Below are 14,563 nucleotides of genomic sequence, written 5' to 3' on the forward strand. Positions count from 1 at the left end.
TGTCCTCGATGTCTGAAATACTCAAGGTGAATACAAGATCCAATTTTGCTGGTTCATCATCTCTCTCACTGGTAATGTCCATAGCACGTTGGTGCATGAGGTTTTCTAGTACCACATCCATTATCTTTGCTCTCCATGTTTCGGGTCCCCCATGCAGCCCCAGGTTTTTCCAGCCAATCTCCTTTTGACTGAAATACTCATAACTAGTAACTATGACCTACCCATGTGAGCTCTTCTGACCACCTCAGCTATTGTTTCCAACATTGCGCTGTTGCTCTCTTCATATTCATCTCTTGGAGTCCTGCCATTCTGAGATGGATTGTCTGTCACTGATCACTGTATTTACAACCTGTGTGTACTCACCTAATTGTATTCACCTAATTGTGGTTTCAGGGGTCGAGACTCAGCTCCCGCCCCCTCCTCTTCACTATCCGTTACTGGGTCCTCCCTCTCCCTGCTCCATGAGCTTTATCATACCTCGTCTTAAAACTGTGAATGATTCCTGTCTCCACTACATCACTTGCCAGACTATTCCACTTCCTAACAACTCTGTGGCTGAAGAAATGCTTCCTAACATCTCTTTGACTGTGTGTGTGTGTGTGTGTGTGTGTGTGTGTGTGTGTGTGTGTGTGTGTGTGTGTGTGTGTGTGTGTGTGTGTGTGTGTGTGTGTGTGTGTGTGTGTGTGTGTGTGTGTGTGAGTGTGTGTGTACTCACGTAATTGTGATTGCAGGGGTCGAGACACAGTTCCTGGCGTGTGTATGTATGTGTGCGTGTGTATGTATGTGTGTGTGTGTGTGTATGTATGTATGTACTCATCTAGTTGTTGTACTCACCTAGTTGAGGTTGCGGGGGTCGAGTCCGAGCTCCTGGCCCCGCCTCTTCACTGATCGCTACTAGGTCACTCTCCCTGAACTGTGAGCTTTATCATACCTCTGCTTAAAGCTATGTATGGATCCTGCCTCCACTACATCGCTTCCCAAACTATTCCACTTACTGACTACTCTGTGGCTGAAGAAATACTTCCTAACATCCCTGTGATTCATCTGTGTCTTCAGCTTCCAACTGTGTCCCCTTGTTACTGTGTCCAATCTCTGGAACATCCTGTCTTTGTCCACCTTGTCAATTCCTCTCAGTATTTTGTATGTCGTTGTCATGTCCCCCCTATCTCTCCTGTCCTCCAGTGTCCTCAGGTTGATTTCCCTTAACCTCTCCTCGTAGGACATACCTCTTAGCTCTGGGACTAGTCTTGTTGCAAACCTTTGCACTTTCTCTAGTTTCTTTACGTGCTTGGCTAGGTGTGGGTTCCAAACTGGTGCCGCATACTCCAATATGGGCCTAAGGTACACGGTGTACAGGGTCCTGAACGATTCCTTATTAAGATGTCGGAATTCTGTTCTGAGGTTTGCTAGGCGCCCATATGCTGCAGCAGTTATTTGGTTGATGTGCGCTTCAGGAGATGTGCCTGGTGTTATACTCACCCCAGGATCTTTTTCCTTGAGTGAGGTTTGTAGCCTCTGGCCCCCTAGACTGTACTCCGTCTGCGGTCTTCTTTGCCCTTCCCCAATCTTCATGACTTTGCACTTGGTGGGATTGAACTCCAGGAGCCAATTGCTGGACCAGGTCTGCAGCCTGTCCAGATCCCTTTGTAGTTCTGCCTTGTCTTCGATCGAGTGAATTCTTCTCATCAACTTCACGTCATCTGCAAACAGGGACACCTCAGAGTCTGTTCCTTTCGTCATGTCGTTCACAAATACCAGAAACAGCACTGGTCCTAGGACTGACCCCTGTGGGACCCCGCTGGTCACAGGTGCCCACTCTGACACCTCGCCACGTACAATGACTCGCTGCTGTCTTCCTGACAAGTATTCCCTGATCCATTGTAGTGCCTTCCCTGTTATCCCTGCTTGGTCCTCCAGTTTTTGCACCAATCTCTTGTGTGGAACTGTGTCAAACGCCTTCTTGCAGTCCAAGAATATGCAATCCACCCACCCCTCTCTCTTGTCTTACTGCTGTCACCATGTCATAGAACTCCAGTAGGTTTGTGACAGGATTTCCCGTCCCTGAAACCATGTTGGCTGCTGTTGATGAGATCATTCCTTTCTAGGTGTTCCACCACTCTTCTCCTGATAATCTTCTCCATGATTTTGCATACTATACATGTCAGTGACACTAGTCTGTAGTTTAATGCTTCATGTCTGTCTCCTTTTCTAAAGATTGGGACTACATTTGCTGTCTTCCATGCCTCAGGCAATCTCCCTGTTTCGATAGATGTATTGAATATTGTTGTTAGGGGTACACATAGTGCCTCTGCTCCCTCTCTCAGGACCCATGGGGAGATGTTATCTGGCCCCATTGCCTTTGAGGTATCTAGCTCACTCAGAAGCCTCTTCACTTCTTCCTCGGTTGTGTGCACTGTGTCCAGCACATGGTGGTGTGCCCCACCTCTCCGTCTTTCTGGAGCCCCTTCTGTCTCCTCTGTGAACACTTCTTTGAATCTCTTGTTGAGTTCCTCACATACTTCACGGTCATTTCTTGTTGTCTCTCCTCCTTCCTTCCTTAGCCTGATTACCTGGTCCTTGACTGTTGTTTTCCTCCTGATGTGGCTGTACAACAGTTTCGGGTCAGATTTGGCTTTCGCTGTTATGTCATTTTCATATTGTCTTTGGGCCTCCCTTCTTATCTGTGTATGTGTGTGTGTGTGTGTGTGTGTGTGTGTGTGTGTGTGTGTGTGTGTGTGTGTGTGTGTGTGTGTGTGTGTATGTGTGTATGTGTGTATGTGTGTATGTGTGTATGTGTGTATGTGTGTGTGTGTGTGTGTGTGTGTGTGTGTGTGTGTGTGTGTGTGTGTGTGTGTGTGTGTGTGTGTGAGCTTGTGTGAAAACATGCATTTAAAAAGTTGCAAGAAAATCAAGCAAAACAAGCACTATAACCTTACCTTGGAAGACATATATCTTCATAACATTGGTAACTTGTTCCACAATATAGGTGTAAAAGGCAGGATGATCCCGGTATGATCGGTCAAGTGAGTTGGTCAACACATTCTCCACGATTTCTATCATTCCAAGAAGCACGCCTACCACCAAACTCATGCCAATGATACATGCCCATACCTAGTTAAAATAATATATGTATATTAGTTTGTACGTACGTACAGACGCACACGTACACACACACACACACACACACACACGCGCGCGCGCGCGCGCATACACGCATACACACACACAGATGTTGCAAGTATATGGAATAAGTGGTAAGTTACTAAATGCTGTGAAGAGTTTTTATGAGAATAGTGAGGCTCAGGTTAGGGTGTGTAGAAGAGAGGGAGAATACTTCCCGGTAAAAGTAGGTCTTAGACAGGGATGTGTAATGTAACCATGGTTGTTTAATATATTTATAGATGGGGTTGTAAAAGAAGTAAATGCTAGGGTGTTCGGGAGAGGGGTGGGATTAAATTATGGGGAATTAAATACAAAATGTGAATTGACACAGTTACTTTATGCTGATGATACTGTGCTTATGGGAGGTTCTAAAGAAAAATTGCAAAGGTTAGTGGATGAGTTTGGGAGTGTGTGTAAAGGTAGAAAGTTGAAAGTGAACATAGAAAAGAGTAAGGTGATGAGGGTATCAAATGATTTAGATAAAGAAAAATTGGATATCAAACTGGGGAGGAGGAGTATGGAAGAAGTGAATGTTTTCAGATACTTGGGAGTTGACGTGTCAGCGGATGGATTTATGAAGAATGAGGTTAATCATAGAATTGATGAAGGAAAAAAGGTGAGTGGTGCGTTGAGGTATATGTGGAGAAAAAAAAACGTAATCTATGGAAGCAAAGAATGGAACGCATGAAAGTTTAGTAATACCAACACTCTTATAAGAACATAAGAACATAAGAACGAAGGAACACTGCAGAAGGCCTACTGGCCCATGCGAGGCAGGTCCAAGTCTCCTACCGGCTTAAGCCAATGCACCCAACCTAGTCAGGTCAGGTCACATTGACTTAAGGGAGGAACACGGCAACCGACCTGGTAGCACAAGCTATCAGGTCTAACTCACACCCACCCACATCCACTCATGTATTTATCCAACCTATTTTTAAAGCTACACAACGTTCTGGCCTCTATAACGGTACTTGGGAGTTTGTTCCACTCATCCACAACTCTATTACCAAACCAGTACTTTCCTATATCCTTCCTGAATCTGAATTTTTCCAACTTAAAACCATTGCTGCGAGTCCTGTCTAGGCTAGATATTTTCAGCACACTATTTACATCCCTTTATTTATTCCTGTCTTCCATTTATACACCTCAATCATATCCCCCCTATTTCTACGTCTTTCTAGAGAGTGCAGTTTCAGGGCCCTTAGTCTATCCTCATAGGGAAGGTTTCTGATACATGGGATCAACTTTGTCATCCTCCTTTGTACATTTTCCAGAGAATTTATATCCATTCTGTAATACGGTGACCAAAACTGTGCAGCATAATCTAAATGAGGCCTAACCAAGGATGTATAGAGTTGAAGAACAACCTGAGGACTCCTATTATTTATGCTTCTTGATATGAAGCCAAGGATTCTATTAGCTTTATTGCGAACACTTATGCACTGTTGTCTTGGTTTCAGATTACTGCTAACCAGAACTCCTAAATCTTTTTCGCAATCCGTAATATTAAGATCTACATTATTTAGTTTATATGTGGCATGGTTATTGTCCTGTCCAACATTTAGAACTTTGCATTTGTCTATATTAAACTGCATCTGCCACTTCTCCGACCACTGCATCAGTCTATTCAAATCTTCCTGGAGTGCTCGAATGTCCTCGTCAGAATGAATTCGACGGCCTATTTTGGTGTCATCGGCAAACTTGCCGATGTCGCTCTTTATGCCCTCATCTATGTCGTTTATGTAGATTGTGAACAGCAGGGGGCCCAACACTGACCCCTGTGGAACACCGCTCGTGACACTTCCCCACTCTGATTTCTCCCCATTTATGCAAACTCTCTGCTGCCTATTTGTCAACCATGCCTCTATCCAGGAAAAAATTTCTCCTCCTATTCCATGTGCTTTAATTTTCCTCAATAGTCTCTGATGTGGGACCCTGTCAAAAGCCTTACTGAAGTCCATATACACAATATCATATTCATTACCATGATCTACCTCCTCAAATACCTTAGTGAAAAAAGTTAATAAATTCGTAAGGCAGGAACGCCCCTTTGTAAAACCATGCTGAGATTCGTTGATTAATTTATGCTTTTCAAGGTGGCTACGAACTGCCTCGGCAATTATTGATTCCATAAATTTTCCCACTATGGAGGTTAGGCTTATTGGTCTATAGTTCGAAGCTAAGGACCTGTCACCTGTTTTGAAAATAGGTATCACATTTGCCATTTTCCACTTATCTGGCACCATGCCAGTTTGTAGTGATATGTTGAAAAGATTAGCCAAAGGTGTGCTAAGCTCCTCTTTACATTCCTTTAGAACCCTTGCATACAGTTCATCAGGGCCTGGGGATTTGTTAGGTTTTAATTTATCTATTTGCCTAAGGACCATGTCACTTGTGACCCTAATAGTACACAGTTTATTATCGTCCTGTTCTACATAATTTATCATTACTGGAATATCGCTGGTATCCTCCTGTGTAAAAACTGAGAGGAAGTATGTGTTAAAAATTCTACACATTTCCTTATCACTGTCAGTGAGCTGACCCGAGGAACTTTTGAGTGGGCCTATCTTGTCCCTGATCTTACTTCTGTATACCTGAAAGAATCCTTTTGGGTTAGTCTTCGATTCTCTTGCAACTTTAACCTCATAATCTCTTTTTGCTTTTCTAATTCCCTTTTTTATTTCTCTCTTTAACTGAATATATCGATTTCTCAATTGCCCCTCTCCTCTTTTGATTTGCCTATATATGCCTCTCTTTTGACCAATCAGATATTTTAATCTATTGTTCATCCATTTAGGATCATTTTTGTTTGATCTGATTTCCCTATTTGGAACATAATTTGACTGAGCAGCTAGAACTATGCCCTGGAAAGCATCATATCGGCAACCATCACCACCTACCTGACCCTTAGTCAGGTCATTCCAGTTCAGCCCACCTAAGTAATTTTTCAGTCCTATGAAATCAGCCAAGCGAAAGTCAGGGACGGAGACTTGATTGCCATTATTAGGGGAATTCCATGATATATTAAAACTGAGTGATTTGTGATCACTTTCCCCAAGCTCATCATTAACCTCAAGATTATTAATTAGTGTTTCCCTACTGGCAAGAACTAAGTCAAGGAGGTTATTTCCCCTAGTTGGCTCTGTCACAAACTGTTTTAAAAAACAATCCTGGATCGTATCAAGAAAGTCACCTGACTCTAAATTTCCTGTCAAATTGCTCCAGTCAATCTGTCTATAGTTGAAATCTCCCATTAGCACAACATTTTCGTATGTAGATGCCTTACGAATTTCGTCCCATAGAAGTTTACTGCACTCCCTATCAAGATTTGGGGCCCTGTAAATCACACCCAAAATTAGTTTTTCTCGGCCCTCGAGAAGCTGTAACCAAACAGATTCAGTGGCTGACGCTTCTAATTTAATATCTTGTCTAACACAACAATTTAAATTGTCTCTGACATACATCGCTACTCCACCACCTTTCCTGTTGACCCTGTCAGTGTGGAATAATTTATAGCCTTGTATGTGACATTCAGAGGGCATCTCTCTATCTTTCAGATTGAGCCAGGTCTCTGTTATAGCAATAATATCTATGTCTCCTGCACTTGCAATTAATCTTAGCTCATCTATCTTATTTCTTACACTCCTGCTATTAGTATAGTAAACCTTAAGGGAGCTAGTCCCTTGCTGCCCTCTGCTGTCCCCCTTTGTTTGCTGACCTGATCTATTGTCTTTATTTATAACTTCATGCTGAATGCCTTTTATACATTTACTGTTTCCAACCCAAGTGTTGCAACCTGCTTGTTTCCCACACACACCCATACCTCTATCTTCCATCAGTTTAAAATCATAGGCATTTCACCAATGGCCTTCTCAATCGAGTCTGCAAGTGCTACCACCCCAGCCCCAGAGAGATGTACCCCATCCCTTTCATACATATCATGTTTGCCATAAAAGTTGTTCCAGTTGTCAATGAATGGGATTGCAAGTTCCTTGCAGTATCTGTCTAGCCAGCAATTTACACCAATTGCCCTAGACAACCATTCATTTCCTACTCCCCTTCTAGGCAAGATGCTACATATGATTGGGATCCCTCCCTTAGACTTAATGAAATCTATAGCTGACCTGTACTTATCTAGCAGCTCTTCTCTCCTACCCTTCCCAATATCATTTCCACCAGCACTGAGACAGATAATGGGCTTGCTCCCATTACCTGACATGATATTATCCAGCCTGTTGACAATGTCCCCAACACCAGCTCCAGGGAAGCACACTCTATCTCTCATCTTCTTATTCCTATTACAAAAAGCACGGTCAATGTATCTTACCTGAGAGTCACCAACCACAAGAATGCGCTTACCTCCATTAGCAGGGGCAGTAGTACCCTTACCTTCACTGGCCACTGAAGTACATTCATCCTGAAGAACAGAGAAGCGATTTCCTACCTTCAGATCTTCACTCTTAACTTTCCTTACTCTGATGCGCCTTCCATTACTGTGAACTACTCGCCACTTGTAGCAGGTGCTGGGCTGCACCTCACTGCTGGTAGCCGTTGCTGCCTCCCCAACTACAGCCTCCTCACAGCGAGAGACAGACTGCACCTCGCTGCTAGAAGCCTCATTCCCCACAACTCCAGCCACCTCACACTCTCTCCCAGACCCATTGAGGTGGACCTTCAGCCTCCTAATCTCCTCCTGGAGAAGCAAGACCTCCTCCTTCAACTCTCCAACCTCAGTTTTTAAAACACTGCAGAAGCAAGCCATGCTTTGTAACCGTCCACACTAATCCCCAAGGCAGCTCAGGGTCTGTGACCTCACGTGACGACTGACCACTGAAGCTTGGGTTATAAATGTTGCAGCGAGGAAGCGGTTGGAAGCAGTGGAGATGTCCTGTCTAAGGGCAATGTGTAATGTAAATATTATGCAGAAAATTCGGAGTGTGGAAATTAGAAGGTGTGGAGCTAATAAAAGTATTAGTCAGAGGGCTGAAAAGGGTTGTTGATGTGGTTTGGTCATTTAGAGAGAATGGATCAAAGTAGAATGACATGGAGAGCGTATAAATCTGTAGGGGAAGGAAGGCGGGGTAGGGGTCGTCCTCGAAAAGGTTGGAGGGAGGGGGTTAAGGAGGTTTTGTGGGTGAGGGGCTTGGACTTGCAGCAAGCGTGCGTGAGTGTGTTAGATAGGAGTGAATAGAGACGAATGGTATTTTGTACCTGACGAGCTGTTGGAGTGTGAGCAGGGTAATATTTAGTGAAGAGATTCAAGGAAACCGGTTATTTTTATATAGCCGGACTTGAGTCCTGGAAATGGGAAGTACAATGCCTGCACTTTAAAGGAGGGGTTTGGGATATTGGCAGTTTGGAGGGATGTGTTGTATATCTTTATACATATATGCTTCTAAACTGTTGTGTTCTAAGCACCTCTGCAAAAACAGTTATTATGTATGAGTGAGGTGAAAGTGTTGAATGATGAAAGTATTTTCTTTTTGGGGATTTTCTTTCTTTTTGGGTCACCCTGCCTAGGTGGGAGACGCCCGGCCATGATCTGGGATAATCTAACGGGCTCTGAAACCAGACCTGCTCCCCCAACAACTACAAACAATCGCACTGGGATGGTCCAATAGTGGAAAATATAGCCTCAACAATGCTTCAGAGTGTGTCAGGGAAGGATAGAGCCCGCCTCCTGGCAGTGAGAGCCCCTCATGCAGGGGATTTTCTGTTGGCTGTTCCCAACTCTAGCCTTGGCACACGCCTCGACCCACAGACCATCCGCATTGGTGCTGCCCTTCGACTTGCCGCCCCTATTCTCGCCGAACACAGGTGTATTTGTGGCAGTGAAGCAGCAGACCGATTTGGGTATCAAGGTCTTGTGTGCCGTAAATCCGAGGTAAGGATTGCAAGACATGAGGAGGTTAATAAGAGGAGCCTCACAACAGCCGGATGCCCAGCGGTAAGGGAGCCATCCCAGCTATGCAGATCTTATGGCAGCCAGAAGCGTCCAGATGGTATCACCCTTCAAGCCTGAACAGATGGGAAGCAGGTGGTGTGGGACTATACATGTGCATCAAAACCTTGGCTGATACCTATCTCCATCTAAAAGGGACCAGGAGGCACAGACCCCACAAGACAAACAATAGTAGCTACGACAACCCAACTCCAGGTGATTTTTTAGTGGCAGGAAACGAAAAAAGAAAATGGAAGGAAATAACAAAAATAGTCCACCACCTTGGAGCCTTGTTGGACTGGAGGCGCAGCCAGTGGCCACCCATGGCCCTCCAGAATTACAACTACTGATGCCAATAACAAAATCCCCCCAACAAACACAGAATACAACCTCGTTCATATTTGCTAATATACAGGGCCTTAAGCCATCCACCAACAACAAAATACCTTTTATCAGTGGACTTCTAGTGGAGTCTAATGCAATGTTTGCAGCCTTCACAGAGACTCGCACAAAAGATCACTTTGACAGTGAAATATGGATAAGTGGTTACAACCTTTTTAGATGCGACAGAAAAAACAGGCAACAAGGGGGGCTTGGCCTGTATGTCAAAGAGTCCCTTATCTGCACGGAGTTGCTGAACACCACAAATGAGGTAGTTGAAGTTCTATCAATAAAGATCGAGAACCAAAACCTAGTCATTGTGGTTGTATACAAGCCACCAGATGCAACCTCACAACAGTTCAAGGAACAGCTACTGAAAATCGATTACTGTTTGGAAAACCTTCCAGCTCCATCCCCAAACATCTTACTGCTTGGTGATTTCAACCTAAGGCATACAAAATGGAAGAATGTAGCAAATAATGTTATAGCTGAAACAATCCCCGGAGGTAGCGCAGATGAAAGGTCACACACACATGAGCTACTAAGTCTCTGCGAAAAACACACCTTAAGCCAGCAGATAGTGGAGCCAACAAGACTAGAAAACACACTTGACCTTATCTTCACAAATAATGAGGACCTGATAAGAGACATAAGAATATCAAAAACAACTAATTCCGATCACAATCTAATCGAAGTCCAGACGTACATGCATAGGGGTCCTGAACAGCAGAATGCATGTACCTGTGAAGGTGTCTTCACAAAATACAATTTCAACAACAAGAACATCAACTGGGACCAGGTAAACCATGTCCTAAACGAAACATGTTGGGAAGATGTCTTAAATGACATGGATCCAAACCAGTGCCTTGAAAGGATCAACTTCCTGGTAGCCGAAGCATGTTCTAGGCATATTCCCCTAAGAAAGAAGAAGAGCAGGAGTAAACTGGAGAGAAAAAGACGCTCCCTGTACAGAAGACGACGAAGAGTCACTGAGCTCCTCAGGAGTGCTAGAATATCTGATACACGAAAGGAGGCGCTGACCAGGGAAGTGGAAACTATCGAACTTAAGCTAAATGACTCTTACAGGAACCAGGAGAGGCAGGAGGAGCTTAAAGCTATTAGTGAAATTGAAAGAAATTCAAAAAATTTCTTTTCATATGCCAAAAACAAGGCAAATACCACATCTAGTATCGGGCCCTTACTCAGACAGGATGGGACTTACACAGATGACAACAAGGAAATGAGTGAAATATTGAAATCCCAGTACGACTCTGTGTTTAGTGAACCACTAATCGGTCTGAGGATCGACGACCCAAATGATTTCTTCATGAATGAGCCTCAAAACTCCATAAATGTATGCCAGATTTCCGACATTACCCTAACTCCGATAGATTTCGAAAAAGCCATTGACAACATGCCTATGCACTCAGCCCCGGGCCCAGACTCGTGGAACTCTGTTTTCATTAAGAACTGCAAGAAACCCCTCTCGCGTGCCCTAAGTACACTATGGAGGAGGAGCTTGGACATGGGTGAAATTCCACAGTCACTTAAAACAACGGATATAGCCCCACTCCATAAAGGTGGCAGCAAAGCATTAGCTAAGAACTATAGACCAATAGCTCTGACGTCCCACATCATAAAAATCTTTGAAAGAGTGCTAAGAAGCAGGATTGCAAATCACCTGGATTCCCATAATCTGCACAATCCAGGGCAACATGGGTTCAGGGCAGGTCGCTCCTGCCTCTCACAACTATTGGATCACTATGACATGGCCTTGGATGCACTGGAAGAAAATCAGAATGCAGATGTAATATACACAGACTTTGCAAAAGCATTTGACAAATGCGGTCATGGCGTAATAGCCCATAAAATACGTGCTAAAGGAATAACTGGGAAAGTGGGGAGATGGATCTTCAACTTCCTAACAAATCGAACACGAAGAGTAGTGGTCAACAGAGTTAAATCGGAGGCTGCCATAGTGAAGAGCTCTGTTCCACAAGGCACAGTACTCGCCCTCATCTTATTCCTTATCCTCATATCAGACATAAACAGAGATATACACCACAGCACCGTATCATCCTTTGCGGATGATACTAGGAACTGCATGAGGCTGTCATCTGCTGAGGACGCGGTTAACCTCCAAGAAGATATAAACAAAGTTTTCCAGTGGGCAACGGTAAACAATATGATGTTCAATGAGGACAAATTCCAACTACTCCGTTATGGAAAACTGGAGGAGATAATAACTAGAACAGAGTATACTACTGACTCTGGCCATACAATAGAGCGGAAAAATAATGTAAGGGACCTGGGAGTAGTAATGTCTGAGGATCTCACTTTCAAGGATCACAACAGTGCCACGATCGCACGTGCAAAGAAAATGATAGGATGGATAATGAGAACTTTCAAAACGAGAGATGCCAAGCCCATGATGATCCTTTTCAAATCACTTGTTCTCTCTAGGCTGGAATACTGCTGTACATTAACATCTCCATTCAAAGCAGGTGAAATCGCAGATCTAGAGAGTGTACAGAGATCCTTTACTGCACGTATAAGTTCTGTCAAGCACCTTAACTACTGGGAACGCTTGGAAGCACTTGACTTGTACTCGTTGGAACGCAGGAGGGAGAGATATATCATAATCTACACTTGGAAAATCTTGGAAGGAATGGTCCCAAATCTGTACACAGAAATCACTCCCTACGAAAGTAAAAGACTGGGCAGGCGATGCAAAATGCCCCCAATAAAAAGTAGGGGCGCCATTGGTACACTAAGAGAAAACACCATAAGTGTCCGGGGCCCAAAACTGTTCAACAGCCTCCCATCAAGAATTAGGGGAATTGCCAATAAACCCCTGGCTGCCTTCAAGAGAGAGCTGGACAGATACCTAAAGTCAGTGCCGGATCAGCCGGGCTGTGGCTCGTACGTTGGACTGCGTGCGGCCAGCAGTAACAGCCTAGTTGATCAGGCCCTGATCCATCGGGAGGCCTGGTCATGGACCGGGCCGCGGGGGCGTTGATCCCCGGAATAACCTCCAGGTAATACACCAGGGAAGAAGGAGGGGCAGCTGCCAGCTTCAGGGAGTCCCAAAAGTCTAGAAAATATGGAGAACTTGCCCATCATTATATGTTTGTTCCCATAGGCTCAGAGACCCTTGGCTCATGGGGAAAGAATGCATCTAAATTCCTTAAGGAGCTGGGAAAATGACTCATCAGGGTAACTAGGGATCCCAGGGCAGCTAGTTTTCTGTTCCAGCGGCTCAGTGCGGCTGTTCAAAGGGGTAATGCCTGCTGTATTTTGGGCACACGCCCCAGCTCTAAGGAGCTGGATGAGATTTTCGCCTTATAATAGGTGATACACACGTAACAACATGTACCGTATATGCCACCTTTATATCAACAATGTATCTCTTAAATCTTTTGTACTATATTATGCAATAAAATATTCCTATTGGTAAAAAAAAATATGAGAAGATGGGGTGGTAGGGGAAGTGGAATATTCAAACAGCTTCAGGAAGAAATCCAAATATTCTTCCTTGAAGCCTTTTTATCCACTTCACCGAGGCTATGGATCCCACAATTTACACCAGAGGTGGACTATATATATATATATATATATATATATATATATATATATATATATATATATATATATATATATATATATATATATATATATATATATATATATATAAACTTGTACATCCTGAAGTTTACTCAACAGTCTTTTATCTGCCAATACGTAGTCCAACAAATTACTGTCATTACGCCCTATATCATATCTTGTTTACTTTTAAATCCTGTATTATAAAGTATAAAATTTTGGGGGGTTATAATTGAACACATTTTTTCTATAGATTTCCATTTCCCTTATTGTGATTATTGTATTCACTATTAATTACATGTCCTTGTTTATTCTATTGCTTATCTATTATATTTATAGATACATAATATTTTTCACTCATTAAATTTCACTAATTATTCATTCACTACAATTGATGGCAGCTATCATTCATTATTTATATATTCTTTATTTATAGGTACATATTGCTAGGTGTTAGTCGCAGATTACAATGAGAAAATCTCATCCATCTCAGAGCTGGGGCGCGTGCCCAAGATACAACGGGCATTACCCCTCTGAACTGCAGCGCTGAGTTGCTGCATTTGATAACTACCCACCCTGATGAATCTTAGATGCTCGCTTTCCCCATGGGCCAAGAGTCTCTGAGCCTACTGGAACAAATATATAATAATAATAATAATAATAATAATAATAATAATAATAATAATGCATGAGAGTATAGTTTTACCAACGCTATTATATGGGTGTGAAGCATGGGTGATGAATGTTGCAGCGAGGAGAAGGCTGGAGGCAGTGGAGATGTCATGTCTGAGAGCAATGTGTGGTGTGAATATAATGCAGAGAATTCGTAGTTTGGAAGTTAGGAGGAGGTGCGGGATTACCAAAACTGTTGTCCAGAGGGCTGAGGAAGGGTTGTTGATATGGTTCGGACATGTAGAGAGAATGGAGCGAAACAGAATGACTTCAAGAGTGTATCAATCTGTAGTGGAAGGAAGGCGGGGTAGGGGTCGGCCTAGGAAAGGTTGGAGGGAGGGGGTAAAGGAGGTTTTGTGTGCGAGGGGCTTGGACTTCCAGCAGGCATGCGTGAGCGTGTTTGGTAGGAGTGAATGGAGACAAATGGTTTTTAATACTTGACGTGCTGTTGGAGTGTGAGCAAAGTAACATTTATGAAGGGGTTCAGGGAAACCGGCAGGCCGGACTTGAGTCCTGGAGATGGGAAGTACAGTGCCTGCACTCTGAAGGAGGGGTGTTAATGTTGCAGTTTAAAAACTGTAGTGTAAAGCACCCTTCTGGCAAGACAGTGATGGAGTGAATGATGGTGAAAGTTTTTCTTTTTCGGGCCACCCTGCCTTGGTGGGAATCGGCCAGTGTGATAATAAATAATAAAAATAATAATAATAATAATAATACCTTATTTACTACAAGTACATGTACAAGGTATACAGGCCTAGCTGACATCAATGACATACTACTATATAGAAAGCCGCTTGTTATGCA

General features: G+C 43.5%; 1 protein-coding gene across 1 annotated transcript in view; it reads right to left on the reverse strand.

The window, feature by feature from the left end:
- The window catches only part of LOC128692796 (glutamate receptor ionotropic, delta-1-like), an 89,292-nt gene that overhangs the window by 23,087 nt on the left and 51,642 nt on the right, over positions 1-14,563 (reverse strand). The window contains exon 7 of the mRNA XM_070090137.1: positions 2,937-3,111. Within this exon, the coding sequence (XP_069946238.1) occupies positions 2,937-3,111 (175 nt within the window). The remainder of the gene's footprint in view (positions 1-2,936; positions 3,112-14,563) is intronic.

Source organism: Cherax quadricarinatus, chromosome 30, assembly GCF_038502225.1.
Source record: "Cherax quadricarinatus isolate ZL_2023a chromosome 30, ASM3850222v1, whole genome shotgun sequence".
Classification (NCBI taxonomy): Eukaryota; Metazoa; Arthropoda; class Malacostraca; order Decapoda; family Parastacidae; genus Cherax; species Cherax quadricarinatus.